At 39.9% G+C, this 21,792-nt stretch overlaps 1 protein-coding gene across 1 annotated transcript in view; it reads left to right on the top strand.

Moving 5' to 3' along the window:
* malrd1 (MAM and LDL receptor class A domain containing 1) overlaps nt 1–21,792 on the top strand; it is a 101,591-nt gene that overhangs the window by 21,338 nt on the left and 58,461 nt on the right. The window contains exons 8-15 of the mRNA XM_049565010.1: nt 595–700; nt 1,271–1,638; nt 3,664–4,109; nt 6,353–6,440; nt 6,557–6,736; nt 6,860–7,016; nt 18,380–18,536; nt 18,629–18,739. Of these exons, the coding sequence (XP_049420967.1) occupies nt 595–700; nt 1,271–1,638; nt 3,664–4,109; nt 6,353–6,440; nt 6,557–6,736; nt 6,860–7,016; nt 18,380–18,536; nt 18,629–18,739 (1,613 nt within the window). The remainder of the gene's footprint in view (nt 1–594; nt 701–1,270; nt 1,639–3,663; nt 4,110–6,352; nt 6,441–6,556; nt 6,737–6,859; nt 7,017–18,379; nt 18,537–18,628; nt 18,740–21,792) is intronic.

Raw genomic sequence — 21,792 nt, 5'->3', positions numbered from 1 at the left:
CTTTTCTGTGTGTTGTGTGTGCAGTTTGTCAGCCTGAAACATTAAACCCTGTATTTATAAGGAGGTGCATCCTCATGTTGTGTGTAGGAGTGTAACCCAGCATGGTTTGTTGAGTTGTGTGAAATGAAATGGCCCTCTGCGTATCATTGCAGCACCAAGTACTTATTTGCACATCTGCAGCCCGGCTGTTAGCAAACAAGCCTTGCCGTTGTCCTCTGACCTGTCTCATCAACAAGACACTGTTGGCATGGTGACTGCAGTCGACAGGTTATGTTTTGTTTATACCTTGATTCTTAATATACTCTCTTGACATTGTTGTGCACGGATATCCCAGAGAGAGAGGTATTTCTGACAGGATGAAATTGACCCATCTGGCAACCACAAGGATAAGCGAAGGCGTTTAGTCGAATAGTAAATGTTCCTCTCGACTGTCTGCATCCGTTTTGGCTTTTTCAAAGGTGATTCACTGTCTGAACAAGTTGTTTGCAACAGTGAGTGTGTGTGTGTGTGTGTGTGTGTGTGTGTGTGTGTGTGTGTGTGTGAAGTAGATGTTGAATATGGTTTGAATAGTAATAGTCATCTCACTCACTGCAGGCCACTTCATGTTTATATTGAAGAACAGTAGCAGTCTTTATCCAAGGGCTGTTCTCCGAGGACCCTGGTTCAAACAGTCTGCCTCCGGGTGTACCATGACCTTCTGGTGAGAGTCACACTGTTGCTTCCTTTTCTCCTCTTTAAAGTTGCTCAGCATGACTTGTTATCATAACCAGAATCTGTAGATCCACCTGGAATTTCAGGCTTTTTCCACTGGCTGTCTGTCTTCCTCTGTGCTGTTCTTGATATTTTCCCTTTCCTCTAACCATCATTCCACCTGTCTCAGCACTGCTCTCTCAGCATCTCTTATTTCACAGTCAAACACAATGAGAAGATTCGCATCTGAATCTGTCATGTTTCGACAGCTTTATGGCCTGTAAAAGTTTATGTCAAATGACAGATTTTATTTTTCCACCGGATGATTGGAGGGATATTCCTGCCAGAGAGGGGCTGGAGGTTTATAAATTTCTTTTTTTTTTTCTGCAGTGTAATCGAAAAGCCCTCATGTATTATATCCAGCAAGCATATGCATTTTCACAAGAGGAATATGTGATTTATAGTATCTGATGTGTGGAAATCACTTTAAAAGTATAATACAACAGAATGCACACATTGCAGTGCTGGAATATTATTGTCAGTAAAATTCTAGCTCCGCTCTCTCCCACATCTCCTCCAGGCATTATAACTCAGGTATATCTGTGGGGGCTGTAGACATGTACCTGCGAATCGCTGGAGACCAAAACAACACCATCATATGGAGGACTCTGTACGACCAGGGAGCACGCTGGAACCAGGTCACCGTACAGCTGGGACGCATCACCCAGCCCTTCCAGATCGCTCTGGGTAAGATCAACCTCGGTGTGTTTGATGGGGTCTCCGCCTTGGATGATGTCACCTTCAAGAACTGTTCCATTCCCCCTGCGGTGGTGGAGTGCCCCACGCACACACATTTCCACTGCATGCACACCAAGGTGTGTGTGGAGCACTTGCAGCTATGTGACCTTGTGGATGACTGCGGGGACGGATCAGACGAGGAGGGATGTTGTGAGTGTCTCTTTTGCTGGCAAATATTCAGTGGTGGAAGGAATATTCAAATTCTTAGAGCAAAATTGATTTTGCACATCAAAGCCTGTATACAAAACCTTTTGTGGCTTCAGAAAATACATTACCCCAAGGCCTAGTACACACATGCATGGTTATTTTTTTAAATGTAACTTTTCCTGTGCATTTTGGCCTTTTGTTCACATGCCAGCTGCACTTTAAGTTGCTGTAAACAAACCTTTTGTAAAACTCCAGGGAGAGGATTTTCAGAAACATTTTCAGAATTGACATGTAGGCTTGTAGCATCAGAATATGTGCTATTATCTCCTTTGTGAGGCATCATAAATGAGGCAACATTTTGTGCAATGGCAAATGTGACCTAATATGTTAACACATAAATGTACAGCTACTCTTCCACTATATCGAGAAACAGAGACTTCAGAAAGCACTATGAAGGTTACTGCTCCAGGAAGCCTTCCGGTACTAACTTTTTCTAAGGCTTCTGATTTGCCAACAAGGTCTTCTCCTCCTCTGTTTCTTCTTCTTCTTCTTCTTCTTCTTCTTCTTCTTCTTCTGCTTTGCGTGATTGGCCAGCATGGCTCTAAGGTTAGGGTTATATGGCCACCTGTTGTTGGCATGCTCTTGACAGCGGAAGAAAGAGATTTTTTTTAAACCTTGCTTGTGTGGACAGGATTTGACTTTTTTAGAATGAAGGAGGAAAAACTCAGTTATTAAAACAACTTGTGTACATGTGGACTGGGCCCAAAAGACGTACACATGCTGCGTCTTTAAAACGCGAGGTTGCGAGATACCTTTGTACCAGCTTTCAAGGGCACAGAGGAAGGTTGCGTCTGAGGTTGCTAAGCAACCATAACCTGCACTGTATCATAGCCTACTTACCAGAAATCCTGAGTGCAGAGCTGATCTTCATCCAGGTGTTGTTTTGTAAGTGTGTATTAGGCCAGAAATGTTGTCTGTGGGACAGATGTAAAGCTCTGGCAGCTCTGCACTAAAATGATCAACTTTTTCATATTTACCACAGACTATATTATATATTATATAGATATTTACGGGAGAAAGGAGAGATATCTGTTGGCTGTGATTTGTTGGTCCACGTCACATGACATGTGGTGTGCAGCTGCATTCCAAAAGTTGAACTCAGTTTATCTCAGGGTGCAGCCATTGCGTCTACATTGAAAACAATTAATGTGATGGCGAAAAAAAAACACGGCATGTGTACAGCCCCTAAGTCAGCGCCAGTGGGGACTGAAGACTGCAGATTTGAAAATGGAAAAAAGAAACTGGGCTTATACAGAAAGAAATGAGCTTACCAGACCTCTGTAGCATGCTTCCCATCTCTGCTTGAGGCTATTGGCTCTAGGCAAAATTAGTTGCTACGAGCAAAACACACTTGAACATTAGACCAGACTGTTGGTGGTTGAGCTGCATTGTGGGCAGGCACCTGGTTTAGACAAGTAAAATGCGTGGAGGGGAAAAAAAAAGATGATATCTCTTCTTTTTAATTGTTCATCATGAGTCTGAGAGGAGTTACAATGCTAAAGAGGAGTGCAGAGTGCAATGCTAAATCAGTGAGCAGCAAAAGAGCACTGCAAGTACTTTCTGCTAAATGTACTTTAAGCATCAAAAGTAAAAAAGCTCATGCGTAAAAATTCCCCCTGTGGTTGTTATTATTATTGTATATTAATTACTGCATTACTAGTACTGATGCATTAATGTGTAAAAAGCATTTTATTGTTGTACCTGGTGAAGATGAAGCTAATGTGAACATTTTTAATAAATTGTTAGGTACAGTCTATAACAGTGTATCATATTTTTATTGTAGTTGTCAAGAAATAACTGTAGAAGAGTAAAAAGAACAATATTTCCCTTTGAAATGTAGTGGAGTAGAAGAATAAAGTGGAATAAAATGCAAACATTCAGTTGTACAAATTCAAGTATACAGTACAAATACCTCAAAATTTTGTTTTCTGTTCTCAGTGTTCACTTATGTCCTGTCATGTCTCACAGCTCCAGAGCTGCAGTGTAACTTCGAGCATGGCCTGTGCAGCTGGAAACAAGAACAGAGTGGAGGTGATGTGTTTGACTGGACCCGTACCCGAGGCCCCACCCCGACCTTCAGCACGGGGCCCTGGAAGGACCACACACTGGGCACCAGCTATGGCTACTACCTCTACATCGAGTCCTCCATCCCCCAGGAGTTCAAGGACACGGCTGTGCTGCTGAGCAGAGTCTTCCAACCGACCCATGATCGCGGCAAGGACCCCAACAGGTCCCGTCACCGCTGTGTTTTCCGCTTCCATTACCACATGTTCGGCTCACATGTATTCTGCCTGGCAGTGTACATCAGGACCACTGCTACAGGTCGTGGGCAAATGCTGTGGGTGCGATATGGGAACCAAGGAAACCTGTGGTACAGGAAGACTCTCTACCTTAGCAGCGCTCGGCCTTTCCAGGTAACCAACCAGAAACTGATCCAAAATGGGGAATAAAATCTGTTTTTAATGTGTTTAGGTTTTTGCTTTATAGTTTGTCATTCAAGTGTGCAGAATCAAATGTTATTTCTTGAGGCCATGACACATCAAGCCGACAGTCGCTCGTCAGTCAGTGTTGGGCCATCGGTGAATGTCTGATGCCTATAGTTTTAGCGGTGTTTCCCATACCATTGGCACTAGTCGGCCCTTGTCGGCTGTTTTTTTAACAGATTCTGCATTAATTGAGTGAGTTAAATCCCTCTGATTGGCAGTTCAGCTCAGTAAACAAGGCAAGAAATGAAAGTGAGGAAAGTAAACAAACTGCTAAAGTCAAGAAGATGTGAGATTGAAACAAACTTGTTGTATTAGGAAAGATCATGTTTTTAGTCGCAGAAATGTTTTTAATTGTTTGTGATATTGTTTGATAGCGCACAATACATATCCTTTGTTCTTTAAACATAACATTGTGTTGTTAATGTGCTAACTGGCTAACTAGCATCTTGAATCTGTCCGGTTGGTCTTCTTGTTTCCCTTTTTGAATAGCGAATATGGATTACTGCTGCCTGCTGGTATGAGAGTTTATTCCTCACACAACATACGGACTAGTCGGCTGTTGGTTGGAGTCTTTGCGGTGTGTTCACTGCAACTTTCTGGCTGAGATATGGGCAATGTGGCGTGAGGCAACAGGCGGTCTGTGTCGCCAATAGTTCTTTGATGTAGGTTTGGTGCGTCTGGGCCTTTACTTTAAAATAAGTCGGAAGACGCATGCCTTGCATTCCTTAAAAAGTGTAATCACTGACACTGAAGACAAGTTTATTATTTTAGGTGAGAACCATGAAGGTTTCTTACTGTGTTACTGATGCTTTCAGCAGTAATTTAATGTTGTGGGTGGTTAAAGTGGAGCTAGCTTTAATTTCATTATATAGTGTTGGGTAGTTTACTATAGTACCACTTGTAGTCAGCTCACATCCCACTCTGAATCATTTACATTTAGTCCCCGAGTGTAATAAAGGATAGAGACCTGAGTCACAGGTAAACACAGCTCCTCAGCAGGCAACAACAAAACACTAGTGAAGCAAAGAGTTTGTGTTTAAGAGTGCACTACAGATTTGCATGATGAAGATCTATTTAATAGCTTCACTACTCGGCATCGATCCCTCAAGATGGATGTTGTGTTGTCATTACTCATGAGTGAGTATAACTTGAGAGGCGGTTAAAGACTTTTCTTCCATTATGGCATTGAAAACAGGAGCTCTGTTTGTCAAGTTAATTGACTGCAGAAAGGGTAAAAGTGGAAAAAAGAAGAGACACTGATGAATTGAATTCAGACTCAGGCTGATCCATTTGCTCCCACAGCGGGCATGTTGCCATAAAATGAAGTATTTTGATCTGACATCTCAAACCTGAAACACAACTATCGCACATATGAAAGCACCGTCTCTGCTTAGAGCATCTAACGAACACTGAGAAAAAGCATGAAAAAAGCATCAAGAGCTTAGCGGCTCTTTGCCAAGGTGGAAATGACTGATTATTGGAAAAATATATCAAAACATGTTTGCAAAACACTGCTGCTTGAATCATGCTAATGTGACATTCAGCGTAAAAACTTCAAGTAAACACTCACATAGTGCCTCTTCCAGATATCGCTTCAAATAAACACTTAACAGGCTTTCGTCATTTACTTGATAACGCTTTTTCCTTTACTCTTATTTTTGAGGTCCAAGCTGTTTTCTTTGAAAACTAACATCAGACTCTCTTTGTTCAACATTTCCAAATTATGTTCCACTTCTTGGCAATGACACAGAGTCAACAGACCTGGTGGCTGCTGACACAACTCATCTGAAGCAATAATCTTTTAGCTAATGATTTGTTGCACTGGAAAGCTGCTGACAAATCTTAAAATTCAGTGTATGTAGTATCACTTACTGGCAAGCAGGCAAGAAAATACACTCAAATACTTAAACTGTATTAAAGCAGCAGCACATAGAGGTCTTTTTCAAAATGTTGGGGCCACTTGATTTTGTGTGTAAATGGAAAAAATAGCTGCCCAAATGTAGATCATTATCACACATGTGCAGTTAATAACTATACTGACTGCAAACCATTAAGGTGCCACGTGATGTTATGCCATTATTGCTTACTGGAAATGGATTTAAAAATAGCTAGTGCATATTGTTAGTCTCAACTAATTTTTTGTTGTTTGTTGTCATGTTCTTTTTTGTCAGATTTTGATAGAAGGCACAGTTGGAGATGATTTTAATGGAGACATTGCCATTGATGACCTTTCCTTCCTAAACTGCGACCCATATGAAGGTAGATGATTATGCCATTACAGAAAATGTGATTTTTAGGACAATATCTGTGCTCTCCTAATTCTCTTATTTTTGGTTTTCCTGCTGATTTGTGTTTTCTACCATGCTGTGTTCCAGGAGAGCTCCCCACAGTGAATAGCACGACCCCTGCAGTGACCACTCCGGCCCCCACAGTTCAGCCCCACAGCTGCCCTGATGGAGAGTTTGTGTGTGGTGCACACGGGGAGTGTGTAGCCAACAGCAAAGTGTGTGATTTCAGATGGGATTGTTCTGATGGCTCGGATGAATTAAACTGTGGTAAATATTTATCGGTTCCATACAGAAAGCTGTCATTATTTCAGTATAATAACAACAGTAATCATAATGCTGTATTTTGTGTTTCCTGCCCTTCTCTACTGATCTACCTTTCTCTGTCTGCAGTCAAGGAGCGGTGTGATTTTGAAGGCGGTGACACCTGCGGTTGGAAGACTGTCGACTCCTCTTTAGTCCCAATCCACGCATTTCGCTGGTCACCTGACCAGGGGGAGAGCATTCATGATGGAGAGCAGTACCACCGTCCTATTAATGACCACACCCTGTGAGTACCAGCAACCACAAACAAGAAGTCAATTAATCAGTCAACTGAAAAATTACTATTGATGTTTGGCATTTTTTTTTAATCAAAAATGCCAAACACTCTAAAGCCCCTTTTTTCTTTATCAATCAATCAATCAATTTTATTTATAGAGATTATACAATACGGCCGTCTTTGCTTTTTAGCACAGAACCAAACAATGGCGGCATAAATCCACTCCATTGTGTGAATTTTAGGCAGCATGCCAGGGTTCCAAAGGCAAAAGAGGTGTGATGGTGTGACATGAGACATCGGCCTCTAGTGTGACTTATAACATATACACTGGCCATGGGTTATAAACAATAACAATGATGTAACATGGCTATAACTGTCCCTGTTATTTGGCAGCTGATCTTGTCTTCTGCTCAGAGGGTAAGGAGCTCCAGAGACCTCAGTGTTTTCTCAATTTCTGACATTTTTGGCTGCTGCTCTTCTTGTTTGAGGTAGCTGCTAACTGCCATCAGCTGCTTGAAAATTCTAGGTAGTGGGTTGCACAGAATGTCGTCAATACATCACACCGGTCCCGTCCCTTTTACACAAATGTCGATTTGGCGCTGTTACTACCTCTGCTGCCAACCTGAAGGTGAGACAACTCTGTCCCACCACTCTATGATCGTTCCTTTTATAAAGAACAGTGAGTTGGAAAAACAGCATGACATTCCCGCCTTAAATGGACCATAAAGGGGCTTCTGATTCCACCTTCTGCAACTATGATGTTAGTAAATTGGGTTTTAGTTTGTTGGTCAAATGACACAAGCAATTTGAAGATGTAATCTTTGGACACTAAAATGGACATTGTATAGACAAAAAAAATACTGATTCAAGACAATAATGGGCAGATGGTGAAAATATATTAGAAAAATGTCCCTAAAATGATCACAAATTATAACTGTCTTTAACTATGTTAAATTGATGGTTAATTAAACTTTAGTCAATATTTATTGTACTATAAACAAACAATAGTGTTTAGTAATTATATTATCGTAGTTATGCTATGAGTTCTATTATTTTAACAGTTTATTTTTGCACACATTACAACATTTTATATACTGTATTAATTGTTTGTCAGAAGTGGGACCAAGTCATTATTTTGAAAGTCACAATTCAAGTCCCAAGTCCTAAACTTTGAATTTTGAGTCCTAAACAAGTCATAATGGGCTCTTTAGCAAGTGCATTGCCAATATTAAATACCTGAAAAGCATGAATGTTTTTTTTAAATTGAGTATTTTTTTGTTGTTAAGCTAAGCATTAGCTCACTATGTCATTATTTTCCACAACCTTCTGTTCTTTGTGTAACTTCAAATGTCAAAAGAATTTGGAAGCTGTTGCATCTTTGTTTGTAATTTTTGACCTGCAGTGCATACTGCAATTCTGTTTTGTTTTGTTTTTTATACCACTGTGCAGTTTTTACCAAGTATTTCCAAGTCAAAAGGCTCAGGTCCAAGTGGCGTCATGTGTCATTGGTGTTAAAGTCCAAGTTGAGTTGCAAGTCTTTTCTGACATTGTAGAGTCTAAAGTAAAGAGTTCTAAAATTTGAGACTTGAGTCTGACTTGGGTCTGGCATTTATTAATTGATAATGGTTTGTAAACCATTGTAATCACTATTGATGGCTATGATAAAGCTGCAACTGATGATTATAAGACCTTGTTAAATGGTTAGTAACTACTGTGTAGTGCATCTATAGACATTATTTGGGCGGCCATTATGAAGTTGTAACATTTATAAATGCACTATAATGTATTTATTAACCATTTTACAAGGTATTATAAGTTGCAACTCTATAGATTGTCAAAATAATGTTTATAGACAGTTTACAAGCCAGTTACTGAGCAGAAATGAATACTTAATATGGTATGTAAAATGTTAGAATGTGCACAACAATAAACTGTTAAAATACCATAAATTAAAGCATTACTTATAATTATTAAACAATATTTATTGTTGTTGTTTGTTAACAGTAAAACTAAAGTTACTAAAGTTTAATTAATGATCAATTTACCTTTTATTAACAGTGGTTATAATGAAGTGTTACCCTACTACGAAGACTCAAGGGAGCTTTATTGTCAACCCATCCACGTATGAGCACACAGTAGGGATGAAATAGCAAGAAAAAGTAGAAATTCATTTTAGTCAGTGACTTGCCTTGTCTCAAGCAATCTTATCTCTTTTCACATACATTTTCCCTTTTTACTTAACTTAAAGCTAAATGTACTGTGAGCTGAGTGAGTATGGCTCATCTATAGTGGATATCAGTGACCTGATTGTGCTTATCTGTGTTTTACTGAGTGGCAGGCGAGAGCAGAAAATGGCACTTTGACCACTAGATTTCAGTCATTTCTTCCCTCGGCCAGAATAGCTGTCACTATCTTCCTCTATAACCTCTCTGTCTGCCTGAAACTTTCTCCTTGACTGGCTCTCAATCGATAAGGCATGAGTGAAATGGAGAGGGGAAGCCGTGTCATATTTAAGTGGAGCCATACCTTTTATGGGAATTTTAAAAAGTGAGGCGGAAAGGGTCGGAGCAGATTTATACGTATATTGGCACGATGCTGAGAGTGTGAGGATACAGATGATACTGTCGTTGGTGGACAGTTTGTGATTGGCAGTTTATAGCTTGCTGGCTTATTAGCTCAATAATGTAAATTAAGCTGTTGTAAATTGGACCGTAACTACTGTAATGATTATTTTCATTATCGATTTATCTGATGGTTGTTTTCCCAATTGACCTATTACTCTGTAAACAACAGTCAAACAATGTGAAAAAATGGCAGTTTCTTTAAGGTTCAGTCTGCCATTCTGTATAAGAAAGTTAATTTTTGAGTTGTATTCCCAGGTCATCAAGTACTGATTACCTTATTCTGGTCGTTGGACCAAAGCACCGTATATGAGGACCTTGAAATTGGACTATCTTTCTCCAGAAGTATATGCTGCGCATTTATAGCTCTGTCCAGCTCCTTCAAGTCACTTGTTTTTGTCTGACCAATAAGATAAAATGTTTGGCATGTTCCTTAAAAAATGCTGAAACAAATATTTAGTTATCAAAATTGTTGCTGATAAATACTTGTTTGATTGATTATTGAATTATTATTATATCATTAGCTTCTTTTCATTTGATGTCATACATTGGTTTGTAGTCCATAAGGAGGGCAAGCAAGTGACGGCAAAGACTATGATTTTCACTGTACACAGTTGTTCCAATCAATCAAATTGAGGAAAAAAACCAAAGGCCACTTTAAGTCCCGAAAATAGTAGCATGTGTTCAGTCTGGAGAAAGACAGTCAACTAATATCAAACACAGAAGTTAAAGCATTGTGTTAACATGCATCGAGTTGGATGCAGTTACAATGTGCTGTGACAACTGTTTTTTAGCAATGACCCAGATTTTTAACAGCATTGCACCAGACCTCTGGGAACAGTTGACCTAGTAGGAGGAAAATAGTCGTTAAAGTTAACTAACATTCCCTAGTCGCGTTAGCCTGACAGCAGTGCATCTATGTTCAGAGTTGAAATATGAAAGTCAAACTCAAGTACATTTACTCATCCGGCCAAAAACAAGGCTGCAGTTGTTTCAGTCATGGACCCAGCTGCACACTAAATAATCCACTAGACTCTTATATGCTTTCATCAGCTTGCCGTGTAACATCAGGAGGTCTGAAGGACAAGGTAATTTGTAACTATGATGGTTTCTACCCCGGGCGAATCGGTCAAGTAGTGGGGAAAAATCACTTTTCTTTGTTCTGTGTAGATCACATCTAACACGAGTTTCAGTTTTCTGATGAAACCTGCTGCCTGCAGGTTCATCCAGTCCTCTTATTTAATCACTTTCCTCTATATTCAATTCACGCAGTATATGTATCTATCAATTCCTGCCCTCTATCTGAATTTTGCATGTCATCATGGTCACCTGACTGCAAACAAGCTGAAGTCATAATTGAAAGTAAACATTGTTGGAGCTATGAAAGTAACCTCAGCCGTAAAAAAACTTTTCCTTTGTAGGTCCTCCACTCAGAAATATGTTTGCTTATTGGATGTTTGACCTTCACTGTGCAGAGTGATGTATGAGCAGAGTTTGACACTAGAAGGCTGTTTTCACATTCATCTGCTGACAGGGGGATAGTTTCTCTGTGCTCACCTTAAAAATGGAAGTTTACAGTTACAGAATTGTGATCTGGAAACTTAAAGCCACCAGTGCACATGTATTGAGCATGAACCTCACAGTGAAGTATGAACTATGGCCCGACAGTTAAACTTTTGAAATTGAAAATATTGCTGCTATAATGCTGCATACCATTTACCTGGGAAGTCGGAGCTGGGAATGATGTCACATTAAAGTTGACTGTGTTCCAGTGCAACAAGTGTGAATGAGTGCTAATAAACAGTATGTTACTACAGGCTAGTCAGGACCACTTTAGTCAAAGAAAACTATTTCTATTTGCAGTATTATATTTGGCAGTATGGCTCTGTTCTGGGACCTCTCTGCCCTTCTACCCGCTTGTGTGGAAAGCCTAAGGTGGAGAGAGCACACCTGTCCGTCCTTCCACGTGCAAACAAGGAAAGCCTGAGGCAGAGAGCAAACCTCCCTGCCCTTCCATGCGCCTACATTGAAAGCCTAAGGGAGGGAGAGCAGCAGCAAGGACTCCCCGGGAACAGAGCAGCATCAGTGACAAACAGACATGTCATTGTTAAGTCAGACACAATATGGAAAGGAGGAGCTGGAGTGGAGGCGGGTTGCAAAGCAGCTTGCAGAGGAAGCAGCAACAGTAGGCAGGCCAGAGCAGTTTAAATAGGGCGCCCTGAATGAGATTTGGCAATTGATTGCTTAGAAAGGAATCATGTGTTCTATCAGCTGACTCCCTTCCACCAATCAGCTGCTCCATCAGTTGGGCTGTTTGAGATCAGCTGATGTAGCTGGGATGTGATCTGAACTTGACATTGTGTCCTGGTTGAACTAACTCTGTGCTCAGTTTATCACTACTGTTGTTGCACGGAGCAGCCATCTTGAATTTTGAGTTTGGGGTTGGTGAGGTTCCTCTTCATGGGGCGTTCGAGGTTGAAATTCCCCAGTACAAATGGAGTGTTTTATACATCTGAAAGGGATCTTTAAATTTATAGGAAGCCAGTAGAAGTAAAATAAGAGATGGAATGAAACAAGTGACTGAAGAGTTTTTCAAGTGAATTGCATATAGCAGAAAAGAACAGGGTTTGTTCAACGTCACAGAAAAGACAGTGTGCAATCCAGAGAAAAAAAGATGCTCAACTTTAAAACTGGACATCAGTACTCAGAGTAAAAAGAAGGATGGCACACCATCAAAGCAACCAGTGTCCAGAGGCTGTTATCAGAACATAGGTGTTTAATAGAAGATCACTTATTCACAACAATACATTACCAATGTGCACAGAGAACACAATAAACACCTCAAACTTTATTGGTGTCTATAACACAAATAACAGAAGAGGAATGGATGAATAACTGTGAGCTACAATGACAAACTTCAGCTTTATGGAGATAATTTTGTTGGAAAAACCTCATTAGGTTCTCCATTATTCCAGTTCAAAAGGGTCATTATAACAAATCTTCCAACTGCTGGAGACACTGTAGGTTCTCTGAGGCAAATCATTATTATACATAATGGTCTTGCCCACTATTAATTCCATTCTGGCAGGAGGTTCATGAAGTTTGCAAAAAGGTACTCCGGGTGGACATTTCATTTAAACCAGAGACCCTGTATTTGGGCAGCCTGCCATTAGAAAATGTTACCTCTCATGTTGAAAATCTATTTCGGACTCTGACTACAGCTGGCAGGAAAACCATTAACAGAAAGTGGCAAAAAGCAGAAATACCTGCAGCTGATGATTGGACTGAAATAATGTTTTATATCTTTAGCATAAAAATAACCACTTTTTCTGACTTTTTTTTTCAAGTTATTTGAGTATCATGAAGGCACAACCCAACATTCTGGTTATAATTATTAGGTTTGGGTTTCTATTTTGTATTTAACTTTCTTGTCATGTGTTTTTTTTTTAAAAGAACTTAATTTCTATTTAGTGTTAATCAACAACAATGCAGCATATAGGCTACATTTCCTTTTTCCCAGCTGTATATACATTTGTACACATGATATTCAGAAATTACCTAAACATAAAAAGAAAACAGTATATACATCCACTCCGACATGTTAGCCCTTTGGTTGGAAAAGGCAAATTTGAAATTTAAAAAAATAAAGATTTAAAATAGTAGTAATTAGGGGTGTAGCGATCCATCGATCTCGATCGATTTATCAATTCAATGATCCATATCGTCATTTTAAGGATACTTTTATTTTGAAAGTCTGTGTCACAGTCAAACATCGGCAGGCAGATGGCAAGCTGCCCAGAGGAAGACGACCAGGATTATGTTATTTACTCGGGAATTTAGCAGAGTGGAAATAATTTGGATTTGGAGAAAATAAGGATCAACAGACAGAGCACAAACCGTGCGTCAACAATGACGTCACGGGATAAAATACGACGTAACGTTACCTGTCTGGATGAGCATCTATCTCACTTTGCTAGCTTCTTGCTTTAGCAACATTAGCTGTTCTGTTTCAACAATGTTAGCTGAAAAAACGTGTGCAGGCTGAAATTCAACCGAGCTGTTCTGTCGGGAGATACAGAGACTTAAACCAACGGTGAGTAAGAAAAATAATAACGTTATTTGTAATTGGTTAAGCTATAAGTAGAGGAAAATGTCCGCTAGCCGCTAGGCTAATTTATGCAGTGTAAACATGCTAAAGCTAATAACAGGTGACTAGGAAAAAACAATTGTTGTGTCCATGAACCCTAAAAGTTATTACTGAGCTGAATTTGATACTTATGTTAAATGTTGTTAATCCATGCTTTATGGCGGTTAGAAAGGTCTTTCTGACAGAAAGCCCTGAAGGTTAACATATCCCATGAGCTGTTAGTGGAGTGAGTTCAAAGTAAACTTAACTGCACTTAAGCAGTTACAGTGAATTATTTACTTGTTTTTATTTTTTATGTCAAAAAGCAAAAAAAAAAAAATAAAAAATGCAATGGCAGCTTCTTTTGTCATATGGGCAGATAATATTGTCTCATCGCAGGCCCCTAAATTGCATCGCATCAAATCAAATCGTATCATGGCAGACTTTGTTATACCGGCATATATTGTATCGTTTTCCAAAGAATTTATATAATATCCTATCCTAATGAGACCAGTAATTTACACCCCTCCTAGTAATAATAATCCACTCCACATTATGATCATACAGATGAAATAGAGGTGCAACCTTGTTCTACAGACAGCTACATACAATGTATGTGATATGTACACTGGGGTAATATAAAAGCAAAAGTTTGGCAGAGCCCTGCTGGATGATAAACCCCATTGTATTAATAAAGCCATGACAAGACTCCATTGTTTAGAAAAGATGTTTTTTTTGTAATCGTAATGAGCATGTAATTTGCTGCATCTGATTGAGGTCCCAGACTTTTTAGATCTATGTATTGTATGTAGGAAGGTCCGATATCAACCATCTGATGGTTGTACATTTTAAGGCTGCTGTAAGTAATGTAAGAGGTATTTCTTATCTCTCACATTCAGACTTTTGGGGATAACACTAAAGACTGCTTTAAGGGCATTAAATACCTTTCTCTAGTATACATATAACTTTGGACATTGCCAAAATATGTGGGTGTGATCGGCTGTGCATGTTCCACAGTTTCTCCAACATGAGCTGGGGTATGTTGGGCCCATTTCAGAAACTATTTCTGGTGTTCTGAAAGATCTAATTACCATTTCCATTTAAATTCCCCCCATGTGTTGGACCAGATGCGCCTCAGTGCATACCTCCCTCCAAGTGTCCTGTGATATGACCATGTTCATCTCTGCTTCCTATCTCTGCTTTATCTGTAGGGTGTTATGTAGATTCGTAGATGAAAATATTTTGCACACTTCACTTACTTTATTGTCTCCATTTCCCATTTGTATTACCTTTATGAAGTTTTCTATGGATGTAGGTTTTATGAGTTTACCCCACTCATTGTGTATTGTCAGAAAAGTTCTTAGCTGCAAGTATCTAAAGAAATCAGTCACTTTCTTGTTATGATTTGTGACAGAAAGACCCAGATGCAGAGCCAGGTAAGGTACAGAATTAAAGGGATTTATTATTAGGCTATGCGTGGGGGGCATGCCGTGGTTAATTGGAGGGACTTGCAGAGGGAGAGCAGGCAAGCAGATGAAGAGGCCGACCGGTGGAGATGATCCTGAAGCAGAAGAGAACAGAATAAGGCAGGGCAAAAAACACTTGAGGAGAATGTGCAGAAAAACTAGATTACAAGGAGCCTGGAAGGAGTTACTACCACTGTAACTGACTGAATGATCGGATGATGACTGGATGAATGACAGGGGGTAGATATATTGGAGCTTGATGAGATTGATGGGAGGCAGGTGTGGATCATCAGCGGTAATGGGGACCGGTAATTTTGACATGTCATAGTAGGAAAAACACAGGTGAAACTGATCGAATTAACAATGCCTCAGCTCCATTAAGCATCCCAGTGAGATATTTCAGTGAGCCAGCATGTGCAATGCCAGAACCTCCCCTAAGTGGAATACAGCCATCATTAATGTTAATAAATTCACCTGTGCTTTTCCTATTATGACAAGTCAGTGTGTCTGCTGCGAAGCCTGGAGCGCCATGCCCACAGACACAGACACAGACATATGTAGACAGACTGGACCACATAGCGGACGGGAAAAACACAGGGAAACACAAGGAAAACCCCAGGGTCATAGTCGTGTGTCACAGCCTCTGCTTCCGCCTCTCCCCCCTAGCCTGAAGCTTCTCCCACCTCACCCTCTCTCTTTGTCTTTGCCTCTGATTATAGGAGTGGGATCAGGTGTGCAGGTGTCGGGCAGCAGCTGCAATCCATCTTCAATCCTCTCTGCTTCAAATGGCTGGCTTCAAGTCAAGCAAACCACCAGATCGTAGGCTTTGTTTCTCATGCCAGCCCCCCCCCCTTTTTTTTTTTCTTTTGGAAGAAAGTCTTTGCTTGTTAAGCTTTTTGCTAATACCTGTTATCCCCCGGCCTGTAGCCTTCCCCTGGTCCGACTCCTGCCTCTGTGTCCCACTCCTGCACTGCCTGGAAACCACTGTGGATCAGCTCAGCTGCTCTCTGGACTCCTCTGCTAGTTACACCAGCCTTGCCCATCTCATTTCCCCCCACTCGATTCCCTGCATCACACTCTGGCCTCTCAAATTAAATTAAATTTTATTCATAAATTTTATTTTAAAAGTTCCCGGGCGGTCTCTTATCCAAATACTGACCCGGACTGACCCTGCTTAGCTGATGAGATAGGCCGCGGTCAGGGTGGTATGGCGGTAAACTACCACAACACCTCCTGCTTTGACTGTGTTTTGCAGAAGGCTTGGATAGATAAGGCTATTAAAGGGAGACTATTTTTCTATTTCTATTTTTTAAGAGCCTATTTTCCAGTGTTTTTGTGTCTAAGTGACTAATGGAGACAACTTTTTTTTGAAATTGGTCCAAAATTAGAATAGAGTGGCTGCCAAACAAGCTGCATTGAAATCCCCATGGATGACTGGGCACCGTTAATTTACGTCTCCTAGTGCTTGTTTTTGCAACTGACAGTAGCTGATTATTATAATGAGTATCTGTCAACGTTACCGTAAGGACCCTACAGAGCTATGAAATGTTTTTTCTTACCTTTGGCTTATGCGATCCGTTTGTTAGTGTGTGAAACCAAGTCTTGCACAAGGAGAAGTCTTGTGAAAGCTAGCTACTTTTCACGTTGACATTGAAAATCTTTACATAACATAAAGCTATGCTTTCTGTACTCCAACACAACAAACTATTCCTGGCACTTCTCTCTCCGACTCCCACCAACGTTTCAAATTATGTTTTTCTTGCAACAAGTTGCGCTCGAAAATTTCAGAATGAGACTTCTCCTTGAGCGAGGTCACAATAACAAACAGACCAGTTGAAAGGTAAAGAAGAACGTTTCATTTCTCTGTAGGGTAGGCTTTCGGTAATGTTGTGAGACCCTTATAATAACAATCTGAGCCTGTCAGTGACAAAACAAACACTTTTACATTACATTGCAGCCCTTTTTATTGTTTATTGTGGATCCCCATTAGTCACTGCCTCAGTAGTGACTGTTCTTCCTGGGGTCAATTAAAAATTACAGTGCAATTAAAAATTCACAAGCAAAACTTAATAAAAAACAAAAAACATTAAAAAACAAATATAATATATATATTCACACATCTACCAAAGGAAAAAGAAAACAACAACTATTATCCTAAATGACAAAGAATGATAAATTAAAATATAACAGACAAAGTACATACAGAAGTAAGCAAAAATAAAATGTATATCAATAAAGTAATGATAACCTAACTGAGCACATTAAATTGATATTAAACAAAAATACATATAGAGAAAATCAAACATACGTAACTCATAACAGAATACAATTAACTGACAAAAACATTAGTCACTATCTAAAACAACCTCTTTCTGCATTACAGCTCTTCTAAGTATTTTCTTAAAACCAACTCTACTGGAAATTAAAACTAAATGTTGTGGAAGTCTGTTCCAGTATGTGATTGCCCTGTACATCACTGTTTTTTCGAGGGCATCAGTTTTAGGTTTAGGCAAGGTGAAATCACCTCTCAAGGCTTGTCTAGTGCCATAGTTGTGACTATCACTAGCGAGCAACAGCTGAGAAAAGAGACTAGTAGGTTTACGTGATATATAGATGTTTTTCAAAAATATAATAATGCTACAAGCTAGTCTCTCACTGACTCTCATCCATGACAATTCATTGTGCATTTTTTCAATGCTGTTCCTAAAAGAGCAGTGCAGAGCTAATCTCGCAGCTCTATTTTGGGTAAACTGGATTTTATGTAGTTCTTGTTTAAATGCATTTGACCAGATTGCTGGGCAGTAGTCAAGATGTGACAAGACAAGGATTTCGCTACTGTGGCTGTAGTGTAGTCTTAATACTGGACCAATTTCAAAAGTTGTTGTTCCCATTAGTCACTTAGACACAAAAACATGGAAAATCAGGGCCCAGGTCAATACTGGTTTCCCTTTAAGCAGTATGAAAATGATGAGATTGTTTGTATGGTCCTTTGTATAGCTAAATAAAAGGAGAAAAAGTATTTATAGATTTTCACTCAGCGGTACAACCAAACCCAATAATGATGCAAAGTCTCAGTTAATACTAAATTTCACTACTGGATTCACAAGATGGGGACAGAATTCTAATGTTGTTCTGTCCTTCCTGTTTCTCCTTTGACAGAGGCAGTCCAGAGGGTTGGTACATGTGTGCAGACAGCTCAAACGGTGGCTACGGTCAAACCACTGTCCTCCAGACACCTCCCATCTCCTCCACGGGGCCACAGTGCACTTTGGTCTTCTGGTACCACATGAGTGGATTCACAGTGGGATCACTGCAAGTAAGAGGAGTAACAAATGCTGTGTTCAACAGGAGAATAATACTTACTGTGAATGGTTTCATCAGAAAACTCATATCTGTCTATTTTTGCAGGTGCTGTTAAAGTATGGAAATGTCACACATGAGGTTTGGTCTCAGACTGGTAACCAAGGCAACAAATGGAGACGAGGAGAAGTTTTTTTGGGGTTATCAAACAACGTCCAGGTCTGTAAATTATTTGGTCACTTAGAAACACTTTCTAATGTGTTATATAACCAGATTCAATGCAGTGGAATGGTTCATATGTTGATAATCAATGACATTGCATCAAAGGTTTGTTTTGCTCTTGTATTGGGTGATATCAGTTTTTCACAGAGATTTTCATCACTGTCTCCTCAGTTGTTATCCTTTTTGATGGTACGGTAGTTTCTTTTACTCCTGTGAGTATCACAGGACCAAATTTTTGCTTTTATTGCCAGTATTGTCAGCAGAAAGATATTTTTTAAATTATTTTTCTGATTTACACAGACAATAAGTAACATCAACACAAGCTGTAAATAGGCTACATCCACACTGATACCTTTACATTTTAAAACTGTGTTTTTGAAATGAAAACAATCTCTGTATGCACAAGCTTTTTGGCACCGTTTCAGAAATAATGTCTGTCCATAATATCACGCCTGAAAATGCATATCACATGACCATAATGTTCACTGCGCATGTGTGTTGCAGTTTAAACAGGAAGCAGATTATCTTCTCTGCGGTTTGTTGTTTAGTTACAGAAAATAATATCTAGAAAGAACAGCAAAGACAGAAAGAAAGACCAGATATTTTTTACCCGTTAAGTGTTAACTGTGTGTTACGTGTTAAGTATGAGGTGGTCAAGGCGGTGGAAATAATAGATTGGGAATCGTTACAAAGCAAATACAGCGAGAGCTTTGAGCATTTTCCATTGCTGGAGGAAGCCATGGCTATAATGTGTTGGCTTGACATGTCATGACTGATAAGACCCAGTCAGAAAGTGAACATGGGTGTCTGCGTCATAGTTGTTGAAAAGTCTAAGTTTCTGCATGTCGAGACTAAAAAGCAATCACTTTTTAACTAATACAGGGTCAGAACATGGACGTATAAAGACAACTGGATACAGCACTGACGTGGGGCTCCAGTCATTCCTATAAGTTGCTCAGTGGCACATGGGGCCAAAAAGTTTGAGTTCCTGAATATAAAATTACTTCCACATCATTGGACCCATTTAAGCAGATGCACTGGAGACATCCACCAACCAAGCGGCTAACTTTCATTTTAGTCCTCTGCTGACTTGAATGGGGACAAAATGATTTAATGCGGCTCGTCTAGACTTTAAAATTATATTGGACTGCATGGATCAAAAACCAGCAGTGATGAGTCATTTTACAGGGGTTGTGAGGCTCAAAAAATGTATCCACTGATTAACTGACGTCACTTTCACGGTGTAAATCTATGGAAAAATGGCTTTTTGGGCCCCATGACAACACTTGACAGACCCAGAAGTTGTAATTCCACGGTTTTACCACTATGTCAGCGTCAAAGTGTCTTCAAAGCCTGGCGTTGTTCCCAGCTGTTTGGTCAGCAGCGTTTTCAAAGGTCCCAGCTTTAGAGGTTCTAAAACACCAGAGTAGTGTAAATGCTAGGTGTGAACACAGCAAAACTTGATGTGTAATAAAATGACAATATGTAAGTGTGGATGTAAGTATGTGTCCATTGCCACAGCTTTAGCGTTACATATTATGCTTACTACAATAGGTGTATGTGCTATAACAAAAGTGGTGGGTATTGTGACTTGCTTAATTATCAGGGAACCAACTGCTGCTTTTATCGGCAGAAGAATCACTAGAAATCTCAGAGTATAACACAAAGAAAGTTTCTGCTGCTTGAACAACACTTATTTATAACCTATTTTTCTGAACTCTTAAACTGAGCAAAATATTCGAGAGTAATTACAGTTTTGGGATATACTTGAGATAAAACAGTTTGCAGTGATGAGCCCTTTTGACATGATGTATATTCCAGTGTCAGCATCACTTTACAACAGTAGACATGTGATCCAGATTATTGACATTCACTTTGAAGGACAGCCTCTTAGGTGCCTGTGCACATCAATGTAATGGGCCTAATTTCAGCCACGGCAGGCTAAATTGAACATGCAAGCTTGATGATCAATGAATTGATTGAGTCTAATTCAGACTAATCAGTCTTAACTTGTGAGAGTGACAGTAATCAGAAATGCATTCCCTTTGTGGTGTCTGCCTGCTGAGGTTGTTCCAGGTCAGTGTGACCACGCAGACAGAGGTCCTGTGTCATAGCAGTAGAGCAGCCATCTCTTTGACCAAATACCACGGCCTTTGCACATTTTCACTGATGCACATTAACCTTTGTCAGACCCGACAGAGTGAGAACTGCGCTGATGGTACAATCTGCAGCTGAAAGGACTTTTCACACAGAGCAGCAATTAGCCTCTTTTTCAAAGTCCAAGTGCCCTTTTACTCTTTTCTCTGAGAGCTTCTTCTACTGCCTGCAGAATAAGAAGCTATTGGCTCTTTTGATTCAATGCCTTGTCTGATGATACATATTTTTTTCCTTTTACCTGTAGTGCTCTTTATCGATCTACATTGTTTGGGTTTGAGTTGCCGAGTGTTGGAGATATCGGCCGTAGAGATGTCGGCCTGAAATGGAACTGAATGGTTCTCGGCTTTTGGTGAGTGCCAAAAAAAAAAAAAACATTTAAAAAAAACTCAACAGCAATGTCTCTTTCCAGAAATCATGACTCAGTTACTCAGGATCATCCACAGACCTTGTTGTGAACAGTTTCATGTAGGAACTATTATAATTCCACTGATCTTCACCTGCCAACCTTATCATGCGCAGAAGGAAGCGTGCATCTCGAGACGTGTGAGACGTAAACATTACTGGCGTCCTCCTCAGTTAAGCTGTAATGATTCCTAGCTCAGTGGCGCTAAGTGAGCTAGGAGTAGTTAAAGTCCTGCATTGGACTTTTCTCTTAATCCCTGTCCTGCCTGCTCCCATGGGATTTACAACCACCCGCTCCTGCAGAGTGCGTTATCCTGCAGACAGTCTGTCTATACATGCCCGCACAATAGATTGATTCTCAATACACTGAGTCTTCTACTGTCCCACAGGGAAAACACATTTTACTGTGGTATTAAGAAAGATATGCCAAAAAGATTTTGTGATATAAAATGCCTACTGATGTCAAGGTCCTGGATTTCGGTGCAATAAGG

Source organism: Epinephelus fuscoguttatus, linkage group LG21, assembly GCF_011397635.1.
Source record: "Epinephelus fuscoguttatus linkage group LG21, E.fuscoguttatus.final_Chr_v1".
Classification (NCBI taxonomy): Eukaryota; Metazoa; Chordata; class Actinopteri; order Perciformes; family Serranidae; genus Epinephelus; species Epinephelus fuscoguttatus.
The sequence above is the reverse complement of the archived record's forward strand: the minus strand, read 5'-3'. Positions and strand labels throughout refer to the sequence as shown.